This window comes from Cataglyphis hispanica, chromosome 13, assembly GCF_021464435.1.
Source record: "Cataglyphis hispanica isolate Lineage 1 chromosome 13, ULB_Chis1_1.0, whole genome shotgun sequence".
NCBI lineage: Eukaryota > Metazoa > Arthropoda > Insecta > Hymenoptera > Formicidae > Cataglyphis > Cataglyphis hispanica.
The window spans coordinates 3,951,938-3,975,756 of NC_065966.1; the positions used below are offsets into that span (position 1 = coordinate 3,951,938).

Here is a 23,819-nt window from a genome sequence, read left to right on the forward strand (position 1 = left end):
AAAGATATTATTTCTTCTGTATATTTATATACATTTAATTTAAAACTTTTACAAGATGTAGAAAAAATTTTAATGCTAATTATTCTTTTTTTTATAATTATAAAAGTATAATTAAAAATTTAATTTATATAATATATCAAATAAATCCGAAACTTCGATCTAAATAAATTCTTGATGATTACAATTTAGCATCTACTTTTGGCAAATGAAATTGTAATAGATTAGATTGAGACAATATTGTGCTATTTAAAATTAACTCAAGAAAAATTTCGAATATCAATATCTTTCTGATCTAAAATACAGTTATAATAAATATTTCTGTGTGTGTTTCATCAAATTCTTAATTGATATAAAATAATTTTATTACACTTCTATTTAATTTCTTGTTCAGGTTTCAGATATTTCTAATTATTTAAAATATTAGCATTAACTTATATTAATTTAAAATTGTATTTCTTTCACCTACTAAATCTTATCATTTCTGCATAATATATTGTAATATTGTTATTTAATTACCGGATGTGCCAGAATTCCCAATTATTTCCAGTCTCATTAATTAGAGATATATGAAAATTATTGTATTCCTCTAAATACAACATCTCGCATTTTACCACTTCAAGATAATATGAATTGGATAATACCCTATCGATGCGTTCGTTGAAAATTAATTCCACGATATCTAGCGTAATCTGGCGCGCTTTTTTATCGTACATCATGCTTTCGGTTAACTTCGGATAAATTCGTGCGTCATCGTTGTGACGGTACCGCGCGAAGCAGCCTTTGAGAGAATTCAGTTAAATTCGAACCGTCGATCGCGTTTGTAGCGTGTCGCGAATCGCGAGCGAGTCCGTCCCGCCGCCGATCGGAATTCCGATTTATCGTCCTCGCAAAACTCCATTTTTGGCCATTGAATTAGAGAATCAACGATCAAGATGGGGTGCGGAATGGGAATGATCAAGTATCTGCTCTTTATATTTAATTTCATCTTTGTGGTAAGTATCAGAGAAAAAGAGAAAGAGAGGGAAAACCATTGTGTGGCGTCATAACCTTACAGAGACAAAACGTTCTATATTTATGTCCCGCCTTTAGCGATAACCATCCGTATAAAAATGTCTAACTCGAGGATTACATGTTATCGCGTGAAAGTAAAATAATAGTTACATTAGAGGCCCTTTATCTTCGTCTCTTTAACGATTGCAAAGTCGCCGTAAGTCCCATTCATTCGTTTGTACCGCCTGAGTTTAGGTTCTTCGAGATTCGGTTACGCGAGTCACAGAGACTACTTTTAGCTCTGTAAAAGCGGATCATAAATAAGCTGTCGAAATATCTCCGTGTTTTCCTTCGCTTTCAACGCTTTATTTCTCCGAAGATCACGTTCGAATATAATCAACAACGATCGAAATTGAGAAATCGATGGTGCATCTACTGCTATAAATTTCGCGCGTGCGAAAGTACGTGATACGTAAAATACGTATGTAAAAGTATGCAAAAGATACTTTTTGTATATAAATATAACAAGTTTCTCTAGTAAAATTTCTTTACCCACTTTTTCCACGAATTCGATGATGCTGCTTTGTTGCTCAATCTCGCGTGTCCTTGACCTTGAAACGCGTGTTCTGCCCGTATACGTGACCGTTACATTTGTCACGCTATTGATAGGACCATTCTAAATTTTTATATACTTCCTGCGTACATTCACGAAAGAGGAAAGATCGCAAGATTATTTGTGGTAGAATAGTAAAGAGATTATTATTACATCGACATTTTCTGAATTTTGCAAGAAATGTAATTTCATAAAAAAAAATATTGAATGTTTATTTGATATCGTAAAAATGCCTTTTTTTTTTCATTGAATAAAGGATCTCTTTAAATAAAGATTATAATCCACTTAATCCGCTATTTTGTCGTTTATAATTATATTGACAGTCCAAAAGCAACTTGTTAGTATATGATCCATGAAATATCATATGATTGATCATTCTTGCATGTGTATATTTTAAAATATCTAAAATTGTAATGTCTTGTAATAGTAGAACATCTAATCCATTAATTAGCGTCTAAATATTAATCATTAAATGTATCGTGTAAATTGATTTTGAGACGAGAGAAAGACAGAGAGAGAGAGAGAGAGAGAGAGAGAGAGAGATATGATCACATGAGTCAACTTTTAGTATATAATATTGTCCTCGCGTAAACGTAACTGACTCATAACGATAAGAAAAACCCAAGGTTAACGACAATCAACAGTCATGTAAATTAACGTGTTACCTAGCTTTTCGCTGGTATCTGTCATAATTTTTCGATCGCGAATATCGATTCATCTTTGTACGTTATGAATAACATTTATTTGGATTTTTATTGCTGTTACAAAAATTATATAATTCATACTTTTTCTTACTCTCTATCTAAAACGACTAAAACGTTGTTGTCATTGTTGTCATGCTCATTTATCGATAGATAAAGTCAACCAATCATTGCATTCATTATTATCGCTATTAATCCTATTAACAGTAGCAGTCATAGTTTTCTTTCATCTTTCTAGCTTTTAAAAATCCCATTGTGTGCAAAAATAATTATTAAAATGAAAACACGAATGAAGAAGTTTCGTTGAGCGAGCTCTCGGCAGTAAAAACAACAACACACCTCTAACAAAGAAACGATAAGTCATGCGGTATGTTTAGAAAGATAAAAAGAAAAGAGACACGTATATCTCGTTTCATCCAAGTATCATTGGTGATACTTGAAGTCACGTAATTGCTTTCAAAACTCACAAATTGCGCAACATTTCCTTTGTGAAAAAAATTAATTCATCTTAATTCAGGGGAATAAAGACGAATGTATTATATTTTCCTTAGCAGATAATATCCTCGATGACGTAATTGGAATATTTTCATTCGATACATTTCTGAGAACGTCACGAGGACAGTCGGGTGGACTCATTTACGATCTTCCTTTCCGCTCGGTTTGCTTACCGTGGCCTGGTCACAATAGTTTCTTGCTGCTCCCAAGGTCTCCCCCTTCGTTCTCTCCCTTCTCGCATAGTCGTAGTCGTCGTCGCATATTGAATTTTGTCCGCGAAACTCATTCTTTTGTACTGTTGGAGAACAAAGGATCGTGTTGTGTAAGAGAAACTCTGGCATCTCTCTCTCATCTTATCTTCTCCCTTCGTCGAAAGTCGATACATGATACATGATGGAACAAGTGAACGCTGAAATTACTGTTTTGGAGTATCGTAAAAGTGCAACTTGATAAAAAGATGCATCTCAAGAGAAATCTAGAAATATCTGTCTAATTGTATGCAGAGCGTCATAAAATCTTCCGTTTTATATATTATCGGTATTGCTAAATATTTTTTCCCTTTTCTAGTCTAGAACCTATGGTCGTAAATTTAAGATATGATTTAATATACACATCGAAGAAAAAAATATCACTTCTAGATCATTATTTTAAAAGTTGGTGCGATATTTAATTTTAGTTCAATTAAAATACATTCGATGTAAATAGATAATTGTTTGATTATAATGCTAGCATAATTATTCGCATCTTACACTTGTTATTAAATAAATTTTTATAATAATAACAAAAAAAAATCTATTAAATTGACTAATTGATTTGCAATAACTTATTATATTTGCTTATTAATGTTCTTGTTCGCTGAGATTTATTATCAATTTAATATCACCTCGTTTGCATTTATTTATCCATCTGTTCTCGATGATAGATTTATTTTGTAGAAGTAAACAGACACCTATATACAGAGTGGCTAAAATTAGCAGACATGATCTTGTTGCTTGGCTATGCAATGATATGCAAACTTTAGCAGCAGCGAAGAAAAACATCTTTTTCTTGCCGCGAGATATCGTGCCAAAAAAAGGTCATGATTATATCGATCATAAGAAATTTTCCATAAATTAATGAGGATTGAAATTGTGAAGTATCAAGATTAATCTATTATCGCTATTAATTGCCGGTGTAATATTTATTGATATTATGCATTACGATCATTCTATCGAAATAAATTTGAAATTTTTAATCGAAATGAGATTTAATTATTTATATCGAATTGTTATATACTCTCGTCTAAAAATCAAATATTTATCCATTTTGTATTTTGCCGGGAATCTTACTTTTGATCAGAAGTTTTCAAGATATTTTAAATGCTTTTTCATTTTCAATATTTATTATCTGCAATTGGAGAAATAAAGCTCGTTCGATATATATAATATTCTTTCGGAAAAATCTTAATCTCCACTGTATTTTCGTTTTCTGCGCCTTTTGTTTTTGAAAAAAATCACGATTGATAAGATTTGTATACAATAACACATGTTTTGACATCCATGAATTCGCTTATGAGAGAATTTGAATCGTCACGAAAAAGTCAGATAATTGCAAGAGAAAGATAATTGCTTTTTCGAGAATGATTTTGTCCATTTTTTATGGTACGTTTTCTCTGACTCGTTTTCGCAAATTAATTTTTCGGAGTGCATACAATTTATTTTCTTTACATCGTTGTTTAGTCTCATTAATTGTAGTTACTTGCCGAGAGATAAACAGTCATGCAGTAGATATGAAAAATATCATTGTATATGTAAATTTTTTGTTTATAGCTTCAGGCAAAATTGTCTCGGACCTGTCTTGATGAGGCAAAGAGAATATTTTGTTGGAATTGATCATCGACGTTTATTCATGAATGAAATCGATGAATATTTATCGAACTGTTTGTAAATGTGAATGATGTAACTTCGTTAGATTTTTTTTATCACATAATGAGCATATGAATGTTATTTATTTCGATTTTTTTATTATCAGGATCAGGTTTTTGTTCAACTTTCTCCCTATTTTATGCTTTAATTGTTTATTTAATAATAACATTATTTTAATTGTTCAAATATGGATAATGCAACTAGGAATTATTTGCATAATTTATGCGGGAAAAACACATCGTGTTGCTAAGTCATTATTATTAATTGAATTAAATAACTGTATTAATTTAGAAAAATAGCTATCATATTTAGATAAGAATTGCTGTTACACAAAACAGAAAACATTATTCAATACTTCGATATAAAACATAACGTATTTTTGTTAATGAATTAATTTACTATGACAATGTTTTAATTTCTCTTTCTTAACGTATTTAATAAAAATTACGCGTGCATAAATTCGTAACAACGCTTAATTGTACGAGTTCTTTTGTGTTCTTGATACAAATTACAAAAAAATTATATTCAATGTTACTCATTCTCATGCATACGTTTCCAGTTGCATAATTGTCATTTTTGCGTATTATTTTATCAAAAGCCAGCACACAACCAAGATACCATTTCCGCTACTATTTATCTTGCAATTTCCCGATTTTAATTATACAAACTTGTGCAACATGCATATTGGGTATTTTCAAGAAAACTGATATATTCGACAATCTTGTTTTCCGAAACAATTTGCGAGGGTAAATGTTTTATCTGAGAATAGATACTAGAAAAACTTAACATTGAAGGCAAATTATTAAATTGCTTAATACAGCCAACGTTTCTCTCAGATAAAAATTGACGAAATTTTCCGAATACATGAGTAACAAATCTTATTTTCAAAATAATTTGCAACACAAAATTTCTTGGAATAATAGATAATTTTTACGGAATAATGTACAGTGGAAATAATAAATGGGATTAATAAATGATGCGAATATAATTTGCAATAAAAAAATTATTTTAAATTTTGTGCAATTAAAATTCTGACATCTTAATCTAATCTTTTTTTGAATGTCTATATAATATTTTTTTTTACACGTAGCATGAATATCATATATCGTCTTATCGATTATTTTCGTGACATGTTTGTTTCTGATTATTATTGATATTTAATTATAGCGAAATGTTATCTAAACGTTTACCGTCAACGCGATTATATTCCGAGAAAAGGATATAAGATTACAGTTTGCTAGCCTTTGAGAATCAGATAATCCTATTTATAGGAAATTAAACTAACTTTTCCAATTTGTTTATTGAAATATTATTTCTCGCAAATTAATACATTACATCTATTAAATCATGACTTAATCAATAGTGGACCTGAATGAAAATAATTAGAAAAATCACAATTTCTCTTATTATCAGATTAGAGAAAATTTATTTAATCTCTCCGTTGTCAAAAAAAAGAATTATCTTTTTTGAATATTTTTAATGATTATTCTAGCTCGTCACTCCTGCTCAAGAATTATCTACGCTCAGTTTTTATTTTTACAATAAAAGATATCTTCCTCATGGTTTCCATATAACTCTGCGCGTGAGTTTTCTGTACATATATTACGCGCATTTCATAACATTGTAATTTGTAATTTCCGTTCTCCGTCAGGTTTCCTAATGTCAGGCTAATGGGGGGAGGGGGAGGTGATTTCCCAGTGTATCATTTTCCGTAATTATAACATTACACATGTCTGCATACTCGCGATTATATTTCTCGATGCGCAAATTTTTTTTCTTTATATTGTTTTGGCAGATTAAAAAAAAAACTTGCATTGTTATGAGCCTCAGTTCCCTGTTTTTAAATTTTCTGAAATTTTATGAAAGAGGAATGAGGCAGTATATGAATGCAAAAACAAAAAAAAAAATAATACAATATTATTTTATGCGAATAATTTTATTGTCATATGTATGTTTTTTTGAAAGCCCTATATTTATAAATATTTTATTTATTATTATTATTATATTTACAGTAAAACTCATCCGTTGATTTTGTCATAGTTTCAAAGCGCGATTTAATTCTGCGAAACCTGATTCCGAAATTAAGCTCCCCGATTAGTTATCGGCGATGATTAATTGTTATTCATGTTTGTTATCTGAAATTATCTGCGAAGCTACAGAGAATTTTATGAGATACATGTATTTCAGATATTATTAATCATTCTTGTTAATTTTACAAATGATATAAAACAAGTTTATATTTGATAATAGATTATTTATCGTATTATCTATATATGATGTGTCAAATAATTTTAAAATTAATATTATTTCTATCAAAGAAGAGCGTGAACTTTTTGTATTATTATATATTATATCTTTTTACATCGAAAAATCTATATGTTGCGTTCCCGCATATTACAACAAGGTGAATCATGCGTTTTCGATCTCTTTCTGAACGTGAGTAAATATTTAATTTAGACCTTGAACAGTCATCCTGGCTGTTCGATCGATACTTATCTTATCGATCATCATATAGTAACTGTATGAAAAATCCGTCTCAATTCTTCTTGAAACCTCGATTGCATATATTCAATATTGCAAAAATGGCCAATAAGAATTTATCTAAAAACACTACTTTTAACTGAGATTTCATGCTTAATTGAACGATCATCTCAAAATTGGGACAGTTGCAAAAAAAATACGGAAATACAAATTGTTTTCAACAGAAAACGAAGACGCCAGTGTCACCAAGCAGGCGTAATCTTGGAGGAAGTTGATTCTCCGAGAATATGATGATGTCATCTCGGCGCCATGTGCGTATGACATATACACACATGTTGCCACTCACACTGATGCACATAATTTCGATACCTTGCGGCAATAAAGATCGTATTCTCTGCAGCGATATTCCCAACCAAATGTCTTGTCGTACTCTGTGAGTCCTGAAATAAAATCAAAATTAACGAAAACGATTAATTATTGACCATTATTATCACTTCTTTTAGTTGATCACTAATAAAATCTCAGTTAACATCTCTATTCTGAGAATTGTTCTCCTTTTTTCTTGAGCTGTGCTTTTTTATGCGTCATTTTACGCACGACGTACTTTACAATGCAGTTCTGATTATTCTGTGTGTGTGTGTGTGTGTGGAACTAGGACGGAAATTATTAAAGATGTTGAATTGATCGATCGGACAAACGCACTTCGTCGTCTGTGTTTTACTTACGCCTTGAATAAGTGCATTAGTCCACCTGCGACGATCTCAAGATCGACCGCATTATATAGCATAGCAACATATAAAAATAACGGATAGGCAATGTTTCAAGGACGATTTCCAGATATCGAGGACGTTAAACATAAATGTTAGTAAATATACGTTTATTTATATTCTATCTATTTCTATTCTATATTATTGATCAACAATATTTAACGCATACTTGGCAACAACTTCTTAGCAATCGAATGGCCAAACGTACCCGTGCCAACTCGTAAAATATATCATACGTGATTTGACTGATATATTGGTTTTTTATTGATGATTACATATTGAAGTAGTAACGAGAATATTACATAAAAAATACTACATAAATGTATGCAACTATATTGGAAATTGCTTAGAAAAAAGTTTTATTTGTGAATATATGTATATTGATCTCCAACTTTATATTTATAATATATTATGATTTTGTGATACATTATTGTAATTTTTATATGATATCTGTCATAATTTACACTGTTACATATTTTTAATGTAAACACATGACATACTCCATCATAATTTTTATATATACGTTGTGATCATTATTCATTTCCATATAAGAAAGAAACTCGTGAAATAATCATCTTCATCTTATATGACGAGAATTATAAGCTTTATTAACAAAATAAAGTATATTATGAAATTATGTTAATAATACCAGAAAAAAATGTTATAGAAAACAGAATAGATAAATTATATAAAACAGAAAGGTATTAGAGATATATGATGATGATATGTGTGCGTATGATGATATGTAAATACGAAATCTCTTATTGCAGCTATGCGGTTTAGCTATCTTGGTCGTGGGCGTTTTAGTGCGCATAGGAGATCAAAAATATGCCGAAGAAATGAAAACCATCACTGGTGATCTTGCGTTCCCATCGATAACATTGATCGTCATCGGCAGCATCATCTTTGTGATCGCTTTCTTCGGATGCTGTGGTGCGATTCGCGAGAGTCATTGCATGATTGTCACGGTAAATCTTTTCAGCAAATTTCAATCTTGATTTGTTTTTACATTACGCACACTTATCGGTGCATTGAGTGTATTTTAACTTAAATTTTAAACATAAATGAAAAAAAAAATTTAATACATTTATAAATTTGAAAATATTATAGAACTGTAACAAACTTATTTATAAAATTAAACACGAAGAATTGAAACGAGCGTGAAGACAAATTTATTAAATTTACTGATTTGTGTTTTATATTCAATTTTTGCCTTATTTATCCATTTTTTCAACGAATATATTTGTGTGATTATTGCATTGTTAACAGTGTATTTCTTAAACAATTACATTACATATTTACAATTATTAAATCAATCAAACAGCACAACCATTTTACACATGACAATTTTATCTGATATGTTTTCTACGCAGTTTGCAACTTTACTTTTAACGATCCTGATCATACAAGTGGCTGTTGCGATTTACGCATTTGTCGTACTGAAGAATGCCGATGAAATCGATTTTAAGAATGAATACGCAATGAACGTCTTCAACTATTATACTAAAAGAGAGTCACAGAAGGAACTTGTAGATTTAATACAGCAGGAAGTAAGATGGCCTTTTGAAATAATAATCTTTTTTGCATATAAAATAATTATATTATTATATTATGTTGCGTTATTATTCGAATTTTCTCTCTAAGTCGTAGTTGAGTGAAATACTATTAGAGATCTTGAATGTAATAACTGCATGTAACATTGAAAATAGTTTAAATGAATAGATATGTGTTTGGATTTATAAATAATGAATATTTCTATGTAAAATGAATTTTTGCAGTTGGAATGCTGTGGCGTTGAAAGTTATAAAGATTTCAAAACTCTTAATATATCTATTCCGGGAAGCTGCTGCGGTAAAGATCCAACCAATGTAGCTTTAACATGTTCCCAACAAGAAGCTTACGAGGAGGGTTGTGTAGTCGCGCTAAAAGATCTCTTTAAATCTGCATGCGCGGCATTAGGTGGCATCGCTCTGGGTATCGCTGCAATCGAGGTAAATAAGCTCCATAAACGCAAACTTGTAAAGAGGTTAAATAAAACTGGAAAATTATCTTATATATATCGAAGACATACGATAACTGGAAGAGATGCGATAAAAGATAATAATTTTAATCTATCTGAGCTCGAAAAAGTTTCTTATCATTCAAGTATTCAAACAAATATAACTTTTTGCTCTCTTCAGTTTTTTCGTTTTTCTCTCGCGTATAAATATTTTGCAATTAATGTATGTATGTTATTCAATTTTTTCTCAGCTGATTGGCATCATCTTCGCGCTATGTCTGGCGAATTCCATAAAGAACGCCGAACGCAGAGGCTATAGTGTATAAAAATGGAACTACGTGAAGAACACCGTTTTGGACGGGAAGCTTCTTCATACACAACAACGTTTTTATCTATCTTTTGCGTATATTCGCCTAAGACATGTGATAAAATATTGACGCTTTACGTACACAATAGGTTAAATTAAATTATTTTTTCTTTTTTTCAAGCAGAAAAATATAGAGCAAAGTGCCTCTTTATATTTTCGAGTCTCTTTGCGCATTGCCAATCGTGATTAAAAAAAGCATAAAGATAATATATTTTCGATAAAATATTTTCTTATTTGCTAACTTTAGGAACTTAAATTCTACATTAAGAATCTAATGTAGAACTCGACGCACTAACTGGCAATGAATGTTACCGTAAATCATTATATTCTAAAATTACTTATATATAATTATTTTTTTTAATACGATTATACGGTTATATATTTTGATACGGTATTGCTTTGACTCACATTTATACCTCGATAACAATTAGAAAAACATGAAACAAAATAAAATATCTGTTGTGTAATTATTGAACATATATCGTTCCGAATAATTAGTTCGAGTTCGAACAAAATACTTGGTATACTTATTACGGAAGAGCGATAGTATTTTACAAAGTTAACGTTATAAAGATTTTTTCATAATAGATTACAAGATTGTACCTGTAAGAAAAGATTAACCGCTATTAAAACACGGAGTTTTCATATATGTTTTTACATAAAATTCACTTTGTTTGTACAGCACACAGTATGGCTATTATCTATATAAATCTATATGTATTTTTCTCTTGTAATAAAAACTACTTTAAGAAATCCCATCGCCGTGCTTAACAAACAAATAAACAAATGAAGGGACATTTGTATAAATATTTTATCAATAGGCGCGACGATAAATCGCATATAAAAGCTGGGCATACTATAGAAATAATTGTTCAAATGAAGTTGTAAAATTCTCATAGATATAGATTATCTTACATCGTCAAATTATTACATAACGCGTATTATATTCGATTATATATTTCGCCGTTTTCGATATAATATATAAACGTACCAGCGATTACTATCACTTTTATTGCGAGTCAAACTATGTGCCCAGTTTTGTACATTAATTAAATAAACATAGAAAAAGGATAAGGACTCACGCGATTGATTTTTCTTTTTTACATCAGCAAAAAATAGTTTGATTTAGCGTACTTTCACGTATTAAAAATCTCTACTGATATTTTTTTCATAATTTTCAATTTTATTTAGAATTTAAGCATTTAAAAGTAACTGAATGAGAAAATGTATTTGTGCGAGTTTTTGACAAATATGAGAATAATGCTCTGAAGTACATATTTATGATTATTAGGGCTTTGTTTTTTATATCGTTTATATTTTTACATTCAAAAAAGCAGCGTATTAAGTATTTGGTTTTAAAATACATATCTTTGTATATATATACACATATATGTTGCTTGTACAACTTTAAGTTGAAGTATCTCATTTTGATTGTGTTCCGAAATTAACTGCTAATATGCGATGAATAAGGATGACAACATACTGCTAGATATCCCGAACACGATTTTTATTCAAATCAAAAAAGTGATGACAATATTGAATAGCCAATTATGTTATCCTTTTTCATTTTAGGTGAATTCTCCTCATCTAAAATGGCATCCTTCGATCATTTTTCTCACTTCTATGTTGTCTGCCTGCTCCCTCGGCTATCTTCATACTTGTGAGTGGCGCCCTTGGAACCGAGACGCCCCCTTGAATTTGAAGTCAGTTAAACTCGAACCGTCCATCGCATCACATATCGTGAACAAAGTGGCCGTGTGATTTATTTTTCAAGCAAACACTGTGTGTGTGTTTCTTCTCATGTCCACTGAACTACCGAATCAAGAATCAGGATGGGATGCAAAATAACAGTAATCAAGTAAATCCTTTCCTTTAATTTTTACCTATTAATAAATGAATAAATCTCTCCGCGTCTGCAATAACGACGCCATATCCATATCTCCTTTTAACGACAAATGCTGTTACATTAAGAAATTGATATATCGGATATAATTTTTTACATTTACGAGTCATTGAATCGCTTTGTCAATCGTTATCGCGTTAAATTCAATTCAATTCGATATCGCGTCATTAGATAGTTCATTAAATACGATCCACGATTTACGCGTGAATAATTCCTCGTTTTTACGACTATCAAATTTAGAACTAATGATTGAGAAATGCGAAAAATAAAATCAATGTGTCTTTTTTGTACTCATTTTTCTGTTACTATTGCTAATAAATGTTATTTAGCATTTATTATCATCTCACGGTGAGTATTCGAAAAAATCGATATGCAATGCAACAGTGTCGTAATATCGATGTTAGTATTCCCGCGCTTTTTTTTTTTTGGCGGGAACATTTGCCGCGTAAACGGCCGAAATTTTGTTACCTTTTTTAATTTGCAAGTCAAGGTCAACTTTTTGAATTTCCTTATCTCGCACGCGTACAAGTTAATTTATCATACGAATTTAAAATCGACACGCCCAAATTTATATCAAAAATTAATTCAACGTTTTGAGATTAAATCAATCAGTATTATATAGACCAAATAACTGTGCTATATTTAATCGCATAATCATATTTTTAATTCTTCGACTAATTATTTTAATTTTAGAGTTTTAAATTACTTTGATTATTATTTTTGCATTATCATATAGAAAGAATATTTTTCCTGGGAATATATTCTTTTTTAAAAGCTCAAAGCTCTTTATTTTTAATCAACGTCAATTGAATATTATCTTTTGATGATAATAACAATTTCGCTATATTGAATTGAAATTAAAATCTTTACATAATATTGAACTGTTGTTTTGTGCATATCGTGGTTTTGATTAATTTTTTTCGTCGTTTTTGATATATAATGTACATGCAATTACTATTGCTGCGCAATAAAACTGCATGTTCAATTTTGCACATCAATAAATAAATATAAATGACAACAATTCAAATGACCAGTTTTTTTACGTTCATATATTGTCATTATTTATTAAGTTCAAGAGAGGATTGCTTACATCTGCGTTTTGAGCTATAATACATACTATGTACATCATGTCGTTCAGCAAAAGTCTATCTCCATTTCGCGATTATCATTTGACTTTGCTGCTACTGCGACCGGGAATAAAGATGGGGCCGTACGGTCCCCAGGTAAAACTTACAAACATCTTAAAGCTATGTCGTTAGTCTATTATTTTCAGGCTGCAGGACGAAAGTTGTTTCCTTAGAAATTAAATTTTTCTTTTCTACAACCAGTTTTGCATTTTATTAATATTAAAATATAATGACTAAAATAAATTACGATATTTTTTTTTTGATTTAAATTAACATAGCAACAGCGTATTTTAACGGAAGTAATCTTGCGTATTAAGATAGCCGTTAATTAGCACTGATTAATTGGCATACATTAGAAAATACATTCTTTTTCATATATTTGTCAATGAAATTTTCATCATTTAATAGATTCGTATTTTTATTTTTATTTAATAAATAACAGTAATATATGTATATATGATCATGATTGTATAAGGTATTATTAATGTATTACAAGGATTAATTTAAATATTATAGCCCCTAAGTTATTTTTTTAAAGATTTGCAAAATATTATCTGAAAGAAGATGAAATGTATTACAGAGTTCAGATGAGATCGTCTATGGGTTAAATTTTATTTCAAATTATTCAAATATCTTTTTATATCTCAATGTTTGTTCATGAACGAGGAGATACATTTTTATCAATACACTATACAATGTAGTGTATTGATAAAATTGTTAAGATTAATTAATGTATTGACAAGATTGTTAAGATTAATTGATGATCTCACTTGCTTGACTAGAACAGTAGCAACGCGAGTATATATAGGACAACTTTCAACGTCCATGCAGCCTCCTCTCCATCTTAAATATTGATCCTCATACTCTTGTCATACAGGTATACAACTACATGTAAAATAATCTTGATCTCTATCATTATCTTAAAGTTACGTATACACTAATGATATTATGTCTATAATTCGACCAAACATTACTCAAAAATCGCCTCGGAGTGACAATTTTCGTACAAATTACACCGAAGTGCCCCTTTCGTCCGCCCGACAAAATAATCGCGTTATTTTGTCAATTTTTTTTCTCTACGCAAGATTACCTTTTTCTATCTCTCTTTCGCTCTTTCTCACAATCTACTATATTACAAAGTTTGGAAGCGAAATTTACAGGCTCGTTTACGTTCTTATATCTCTAAGGACAGAAGAAAATAGTTCGTCGCGCATAGATCGAATTATCGTATAACGATCTTCGCGAATCTTTCGACGCTCATTCGACGATTGACGGGAAGGTAGGAGGAGGGAGTAAAGGAGTATAAAATATCTAACAATTCATAGAAAATCGATACAACTACCTCTTAGTCTACACTCTCTAAGCTCACTTTGGAAGGTGACCGCGCTGTGACATATATTTCCCCGGAAGTCATCACAATGATTCAATGACAGCTTGTGTCGTTTAAAATGCACCATCCTCGATGGAAACGACGTTTCTTTCAATCACAATCAAGATCTCTGACAGTTTAGAGCCATTTAAATAATTTCTCCATAGTTTTTTTTTCATAAATATTAAGTTCGCGGAGTTTATCGAATTGTTAAATTCTCATTTACAAAAAAATCTTCATTTTCAAACATTGAATCTTTGTTTTATTATGATACGTATTAATTCATTATGATACGTCTTAATTCGTTGCGAGAAGAAATTCAACTATTATGCATAATATATTTCCTGACGAATCCAATATTTATAAAAGAATTTTGTTGTTTAATCTTTTTTTAAGTTAGTAGAAAGATCCTGTTCTTTGTAACAATCGTGATATACAGTATCCGAAATATTTGTAAAAAGATTGCAGCTATATCTATGACGCTAGTGTGCGTTCATTTTTTCGAGGGCCTTCCAATCGTGGCGATTTGTGCTCGCCGTATATGCTATTTTAATGTCACAGGTCGACTACAACTTACATATCCTTATCGCTAAGTCTTTGACTAATATTTATCCGCACATACCCATTAGTAGATCCTTTTTATTTAGCGCACCAAAGCACAGCGCGAATATAACACAAAATTTATGTATTTTGACTGCATACTGAAATCGGATATTAGAGATAGTGATAATAGAGATGTTGTCCTATTTAACTCGATTTGCAGACTGGATTCCAATCAAGGATCAGCCTGAATCTAGTTAGGAACCTGAATCCATCTTGGATCTAGCTTATTGTTAAATTACTTACTCTCATTGATTTCTCACTTTTCTGTTTTACATTCGACTGTACTATAGTGGGTTATTTGTATCTCGAATAAGAGGAAGCTCGCAGAAAAAAAAGACAAGATAAATATTTGTCTTAAATCGTTAATTTATCTTGACACGCGACGTTTTTAAGTTTTCCAATTATTTCATGTGATAGGAGAAAATTCACACAATTATACGAAATTTCAAGACTCGAAACGCGCGGTGTCGAAAACATTATAGAATAATATTTCTTATTCATCGTAAACGAATAGCGTGATGAACGATATTGGCCTAATATTTCAAAATAATCGATCTTCGTCGATGATGAAAGAATATATTATAACATCGGTGGCAAATAGTTACTTATTGTTTTATCTTTCACTGCATTAAATAGGATCAAACCACCATCAAGTAGCTCGTCATTTTGATTCGTTATAATTGGCATGATCATGAAGCAAACAATGATGCTGCATTTAGTAGATTCGCGAGCCTTTACCGTGCAATATTCTTTTTCAAATTTTGAAAAAATGTAATTTGAAATTATAGTTTTCTCATTTCTATACATATGTTAAAAATAAAAATAGAGAATTTAAACATTTGAAATAAAAAAAAATTTCGTCAAAGAAAAAATTAAAAACTAGATTTTCCGGTATCCAAAAGACACTTGGCCTAATTTATTTACTTGGGAAAGACTTGCGCGCGCTCTCGGCCCGGTATTTCATTCCTAAAGTGGTGAAAGCTTCATGATGTCACTGTTGAGGTCGACACACGGCGCCAGGTCATCATCCAAGTCGAGGGGGCTGCCATCCGAACCGAGCAAGGAGGAGGAGGCCGCCATCGTTGCTGCAACGAACTCGTCGAGGAAGTCGAAAGAGGCCACCGCCTCGCGTTCCTTGTCCCCATAACGTACGAAGAAGTCGTCACCGCGACCGATGATCGATGGCCGCGACGAGCCCCAGGTAGACGGCAATCGGAGGACGCGGTGCGCCTGGGCCGCCGACGCTGAAGAAACCAAGGGCACACAGCTGCTCTCAGACTTCACTCGATCGACTCGATTTTGCGCTCTTTCTCTTTCTCTCTTCTCTCTATACCGGCTCTAGCAGACACAGAGTAGCTCGGCTTAGCACTCTCACGTATTCACGTCTTTCTCTCTCTCTCTTTCTCTCTCTCTCACCCTTTCTCCCTTTTTTTCCTTCCTTCTTTCTTTTTCACGTCTCCTCTATTCGTTCGCATATATCGCCTATCGTTTCTCCGCTTTCCACCGTCGCTTCACCGCACCGGTTACACCTCTTTCTTCCGTGGACTTTTTTTATTCGAAATTTAGGCATTTGGCGGGTGCACGACCGAATGGATGATGTAAATCGAACAAATCGTGTGCGCGTACGATATATTATAATAGACAAAAGTCATGAAAATATTTCTAAAAATTTCTTTTTATTTTAATTCTAAGCTTTAAATTGTCACAAATTTTTTAATACAAGTTGAAACGTGGCAATTAATATCTTTGTCCAATAATCAATAAAAACTAAAATATAACAATTATGTACATATTTTTTATATTTATAAAAAAATCAATTTGGAGAATTAAAGTTCCAAATTTTGTATGTAATTAATTTATGACAAATTTTTTGTGTTAAATTGTTGCACGCTATTTGTCCAATTTACTTTATGATATGATTATGATTCGCTCGAAAATGATAAATTAATTAAAATCGCATATATGTAATGAAACATGTTATGTGTTACAAAGTCAGGAAAAAAGAATCCATCCAAATAGAATAGATTAATCACACGCTGCTAAATTAAACATGATCGTCAATGCGGTGAAATTAATCATGAAATATAGGCAGGCGTATAAATGAAATAAAGCGGTCAGAAAGGAAGATGAAATTGCTGAAACGGTCTTGCACATGCCAATAAGATTTGAAAATCGATTCGCTCGCAATACAATGAGAGAGAAAGTAAATATTCTCGATTTACCCTGACGCAATTCCACGTGTGATAAACTGTTCCATTTTATAATACAGAGTACACATAATGTTTATATCTATCTTATATATTGCGCCGTTGCTCTGTACACGCATTTTTTTACTTTGGAAAGACATTTGCACACTAACTTTCATTCTCGTCTAAAAGTCTTTGGATATTTTTTAAATAGTATTATATTTGCACTTTTCTAGAAAGATATACACATCTCTCTTTGATTATCCATAAAACTAGTACATTTAAATAATTGCACTACATTTGATTACACACAATAATCTTCTATGTCATTTGATTTATATGTCTCTTTATTTGATTCTATATATATATATATATATATATATATATATATATATATATATATATTATATATATATATATTTATATATATATATATATATATAATCAATAGTCTTTTATACTTAATACCTTGTATTTTGTCCACAAGACTTTTGGACGGTAATGTATGTGCCAAATAGGTCACGCAAATATACGTAAGCGAGATGAAGAGAGTTGGAATTGCGTGAAGGCACTATGCCAGGAACATTTTCTGGTTAATAATTCTATATAAATCAATCATATAAGTCCGTTGTGGGCGTACACTCTGGTTCAGTTCAGGCCGAAATAGGCTCCCCGGCGCGGCAATGTATTCCTTCCAATTGGTCATGTCGCTTTTATAGAAATTGATCGTCACTAAGCCGAACTACGTAGCTTTTCTTGTGACAATCAAAGCACACCGCGTAGGAGCTACCATCTGAACAGAAAATATGGAAAAGGCTATGTACAGCGAAAGGGCTACTAGGCGCGAGCGTGAATTGTACTGTGATTGTACCGTGTTGATTGTTAGTCGAATAAGACAAGAATAAAGCCTCAGAATGAGTGCATGACACGATGTGTGACGGTGCGACGTCAGTTTCGAATGTGTGTCAATTGTGATGAGATGGTGTAATAGTGTAGACGTATTGCCATCTTAAGCTTAGGAAAGCAAGCGCTATTCACACACCACCCATAGAATTTTCTAAAGTCATATTAAACTTGTTTTTTTTTTAACAATATATGACTATACATATCAGAATATCTAATTTATCATGACTTTTTTTGGAATTTAATAATGATAAAATAGTTTTTTTTTCGAATAAAGTTTAGAACATGTAAGAATATAAGAATAATGCGAAATTTATTAAGAATTAAAATATTAGCTCTTATACATGGAAACTAAAATCTGTTTGATGTAAAATCAATATAGCAATTTTTATCTTATCCATCAAATTGAATTGCGTATAAAATGATGACTTAGATATTCTATATGTATATAGATAATATATACGCTAGATTTTTGTTAATTGAATAATACTTTAATTTCAAACTTTCAGCTCGCTTACGATTCGTAAATTTCTTGAAAATTTCAAGAGAAAAGCGTAAATGAGAATGATTATTGATAGAAAGCGTTATATAGACATAGACATTGATAAAAATCGTGTAAGGTTAAAAATTATGAGTTTTGCGAAAAGGTAGTGAATGGTGATGTGCGGAAACGGCACGATAAAAGTGTTTACTTAAGAATAGATACCACCCAGGGACAAATACCTTTCTTTTGTCGTCGGTATCGATGTAATCTATGCAAGTGGCGGTAATCAGGTGGTTCATCCCCCGAATCACTGCCCGCCGAACCACTGCTTGATGTCGCCGAGGAACTTTCGCTGCTTGCTAACATCACATCTAAGAGATTGGCTCTGGCCTAAACGGAAGTATAATTGCGTTTTCATGTGAAAAAACATGGCAATAATAAAGCGTGAAGCAATTTATTCTAAAATCTTTTGTTTTAATTCAAAAATTATTATTTCATTAAATAGATAGTTTCTAGTGAACAATAATGTGAATTTTTATATCCATAAATTGGCACAATATTAGAACAAATGGTTATTTTATCGAATGCATTATTATATATATAGTTATCTTGTTTGAAATTTATTTATGAAAAAGAATTTCATATTTCGACGAGTAACTTACTTTAGGGTCGGTGAAGTCAATATCGCGTTCAACGTGAACCCATCCTGTTGGACAGCAGCAAGCGAGATCCAGTTTCTCTAGCACTACCTGCGATTCATTGTTAGTGATAGTGGTAGTGTGATCCTCGCCCTTACGAATCATGCGATTCAGTTCGTCTATAACGTCTTTGGACGTGGCGCGCTCGTGAAAACTCAATGTTCGATCCCTACCCTCCACGAAAAGAGTTGCTCGTGCCGGGCTTACCTGTGCGAACATTATACAATCGTTGCAGCAGGGCATTTTACTAGAAAGTAAAATACTGATTTTATTTATAAATACAGAAATATAAATTAATATTAATCTGATATTATCACAGCATTATTAAATATTATATTGACAACATATTAAAATAATATAATAAAATAATATATATATATATATATATTAAAATAATCAAAATAAATACCAGCAAGATTTAAGCAAATTTTTCGTATAGGCGAATAAATTATTTCAACAGGAGAAAAAAATATAAATAATTGCACAAATTATTTTTTGAAAATTTTTTTTTCGTAAACTCGCGTATTTGAAGAACTTACAACCGTACTGGGCGTAGAGGAAGTCGCGATCTCTTCATCTTCCTCGGGAACGGCTCCCAATTCCGACGGCGCTACCGTTGTATACGAGATGCCGCCATTACACGAGACGGCACTTACAATCCTTTCCTCAGGTGCTAATGGTGGTACCTGTATCTGATCGAGTAGCTCATCGTTGCTGCTCGTTTCGATAGCTTTTCCGGTATTATCTCTACTTTCTTGAACGCACGATCCTTCCATTTCCGTGACCATTGCCTCTCCCGCGGAATCACTTTTGTTAGTGCCCACTTCTGTAACTACTGTTCAAAATGTCTTTAAATATTTTTCACACATTTCGCAATCTTTTATCGCTTTGTTAAAAAATATTTTTTAATTTTTTAAATCTTTTCTTATTATAATTATATCGATAATAATTTGGGTGGGAAATAAATAATGCGGTTTTAAAATTTAATAGTAGATACGACTAGTTATATTACTAATCAACCTACCTTCGGCCGAGTGAGACATAATGTTATGCGGTTCCACGGGATTGTTCGGTAATTCCGCGAGGTACATCTGTTGCTCGGCAATAAAGGACAGGACGCTTTGAAGTGCTTGTTCTCTATCCGGCGGCGGTCTGCCACTCCTGGACGATGTGCTAGCCAAGCTCTTGGTGCTCTCGAACTTTACTAGCCGATAAAAGTCTCTGGTAAAATCGGTGCCAATTGATGGAGTATCGGGATCGTCGCTGCAGCCGGACAGTGCCGCTGATGAACGCTTGCTCGAATTTTCCAAGACCCCTTCCTCGCTGCTCCAGGATGCACCAGGACTCGAAGCATATGGCCAGGGTCCGGTCGCTCTCGCGTCCATTAAAAGCGCGACCTAGGATGGGAAATAAAAAATTATCATTTAAGTTTTTTTTTTATTTGCAAAGAGTATATCTCGAAAAAAACTTAACATCAAATAAATTTTATAATTATAATTCAAATCAAAATATTTTGTTATACTATAATTATTTTTTCCAAAAAAAAAACCACCTTACAATTTCAAAATTTAAAAATGTGAAAAATAATAAGCAAATAAAAATAATTATTCAATTAATAATTGAGAAAATATTTTCAAAATTAAATATTAGTTGTAAAAATTATAATAATAAACATTTAATTTGTGAAACAATGTATGTACATTTATATTATTATTTATATAATTAATTAAATTCTGGTGAACTAAAATTTCCGCATAAATAATATTATTTTGGTAACTGAGCGAACGCGTCACACTACTCTCTATTGATATAGCGTGCAATCGATAAACGTACCAATTCTCCTCCGGTTCTATCGGCGAGATAGCTTGCACCGTTCCACAGGCACTCATTCGCGTCCTCCTCCAATTCCAGGAGATTATGCTCCTTGATTGCCGGCAGAGCGGGCGTATTTGTAGCAGCCGGTTGCTCCTTCCACATTGCAGATTCATTTTGTGCGAGGTCCTCCGTGGACAGGGAGAAGCTCCAATCTTCCAGCTCCGCTCTGTCGTACTCCAATTCGAGTAGGTCCCGATGCTGTTGCGCGCTTCTACTGTCATCGAGCCTGAAATCCGCGTAGAGATCTAATTAGTTTCACTCGAGTGTCTATAATCTACCGACTCCAGAAAAGAGAATACGATTTCTTTCTACTGGATTGGTTTCGTAAAATATACGTATTATATATATATATATATATATATATATATATATATATATATATATAAAACGTAAATTTTATAAATAAATACCTGAAAATAATTTGCATGTATCTTCGAAATATTTTTGCGATTTTTTTATTAATATGCTAAACTTATCAATGACACATGAAGCAATATAGTTGCATTATAATCGAATAACACTAAAAAGAACTGAAAATTTATATCAAAGGAGATTTATATTCTCTATTTAATCCCATCATTTTCTTAATCAAACCATAATCTAGCAATTATACGCGAACAAACCTGAGCCACTGTTGAACGTACTCGGCGTCCCAGCCCTCCTCCTCCACCAGTAGAAGGGAGGACGAGCCCATGGGACTGGGTAGCTTATATGGCGTGAAATTCGCGGTAGTGGTGAGCTTGAGGCAGAGGTGGCTGTCGGAGAAGCTGCGCATCACGTGCTGATATGGCAGCAGATCCTTGGTCGGCGGATAACTGTGGCGCGGATTGATGCCCACCGTGAGATTCAGAGGTAGGAAGAGAACGTCCGGATCGCCAGCGTCGAGGGCGACGAGACGTGCATCCGGCGATACATCGGCCTCAGTCTCGTCGGTGGCCTCCTTCAGATCCTCGAGACCTCGCGCGGACGGTTCCTGACGCGTGCCCTCGCCCTGAACATCGCTCGACATGGTTGAGTAACCCTCGTCGCGATTACCGCTCTCCGGACTCTCGCTGCCCTCCTCCTCCGAGGGTTTTTGCGCTGCGAACGTTTCGGTCAAGTAGTCCCCAAAATTTAGAGAATTCCGAATAGGCATGTCGCGATTTTATCTTATCGCGTTGCATTGTATTTCATTATTGATGTTCAACATCATCTAAAGCATAGTAGAATATCGATATTTCAAGAGCGAGAAACTTGAGGAGAGAGAAATTATTAAAATAAAGAGTCCACTATGGATAGATTTATTTAATTTCTCAATTTCTTACATAACAATTTGGATGCGTATGAATTAGGAATATGTGACATTTGTAATAATGTGATCTACAATTTATAGAATATAAAGTACCCACGATTGCAAAGTGCAATTTATTCTGAAAAATATATTGAATCGAAAAACGAAATCACAAAAGAAAATATAAAGCTGGATTGACAGAGGATTTTTATGAAATTTGCAATTGCAATTTTATTTAATTTTTATTTGCAAACATTAAATTTCATTTTTTGATATATATAGATTACATTCAATCCATCAATAAATTGATAAACAAAATTTTCAAAACGATCTATCTAAAGTTTAAATGATATCTATCTTAAATACACTTAACTTTTTACGATATAAAATGTTAATCATAATGAAAGATTAATACCAAGAGGTCTGTTCCGTCGGCACTTAGTAGCCGCCATCACGGGTATCTGTAAGTTGAGGGAACGCGGCCTCGACAGAGGTACCCAAGAAGGATCCAGGCCCAAAGCGGCCACTAGCGCGGCCGGACCGGCCTCAAGAATTCCTTGGATCAGTTCGGTGGGACTTCCAGGACTGGCAGCCTGCGCCAGGAGTCCCGACAATGCTCGATTCTGAGCCTCAAGCTCTCGTATACGTCTTTGCAATGCGCCTATTTCCTCCCTGAGACCCTGAAAAGATAATCAACTTACCGTTAGCATTCTTATCAGATACATTTGTTGGCAATATCGTTCAAGAAGCATATTAGCAGGTAAGGAGAAGCATGTTAGCGGCAGATTAATCCTTTTAAGACGGTATTCTTAAGTGAAACTGATAAAAATAAATATATGCTTAATCAATTTAAATAAAAGGAAGTAACATAGCAGACTAGTTAGTCTCCGTATATTATAGTAAAATTTAAATATGTGTTTTAATATTAATAAACATATCAATCATTTAATTTAATAAATTTGTATCAAAAATGCTTACTATACTTGTAAAGATATATATCAACTATGTACTTTTTTAAAATTATTAATTTTTTTTTAAATAACATACAATATTAATGAAGCATTATTTTTTGCCACTATTATCT

General features: G+C 32.3%; 2 protein-coding genes across 8 annotated transcripts in view; one reads left to right on the forward strand and one right to left on the reverse strand.

Annotated features, from left to right (window-relative positions):
* The first annotated feature begins 789 nt into the window (after positions 1-789).
* LOC126853844 (CD63 antigen-like) lies at positions 790-11,391 on the forward strand. Its single transcript, XM_050599904.1, has 5 exons — positions 790-992; positions 8,722-8,919; positions 9,325-9,501; positions 9,730-9,942; positions 10,202-11,391. Exons 1-5 carry the CDS (start codon positions 933-935, stop codon positions 10,274-10,276), a joined length of 723 nt encoding a protein of 240 aa, XP_050455861.1. The 5' UTR covers positions 790-932; the 3' UTR covers positions 10,277-11,391.
* Positions 10,666-23,819, reverse strand: part of LOC126853826 (uncharacterized) — a 194,661-nt gene continuing 181,507 nt past the window's right edge. For 4 of the 7 annotated variants that reach the window (XM_050599872.1, XM_050599870.1, XM_050599876.1 and 1 more), the window contains 8 exons: positions 23,151-23,415; positions 22,089-22,545; positions 21,424-21,691; positions 20,615-20,987; positions 20,130-20,425; positions 19,555-19,797; positions 19,132-19,282; positions 10,666-16,563 (listed from right to left, as the gene is read on the reverse strand). In XM_050599872.1, coding sequence (XP_050455829.1) covers positions 16,286-16,563; positions 19,132-19,282; positions 19,555-19,797; positions 20,130-20,425; positions 20,615-20,987; positions 21,424-21,691; positions 22,089-22,545; positions 23,151-23,415 — 2,331 coding nt within the window. In that variant the 3' untranslated portion in view covers positions 10,666-16,285. Of the gene's footprint in view, positions 16,658-17,963; positions 18,299-19,131; positions 19,283-19,554; positions 19,798-20,129; positions 20,426-20,614; positions 20,988-21,423; positions 21,692-22,088; positions 22,546-23,150; positions 23,416-23,819 lie in introns of those variants that run through there. The other 3 variants (XM_050599871.1, XM_050599874.1, XM_050599873.1) reach the window with 3 other exon arrangements.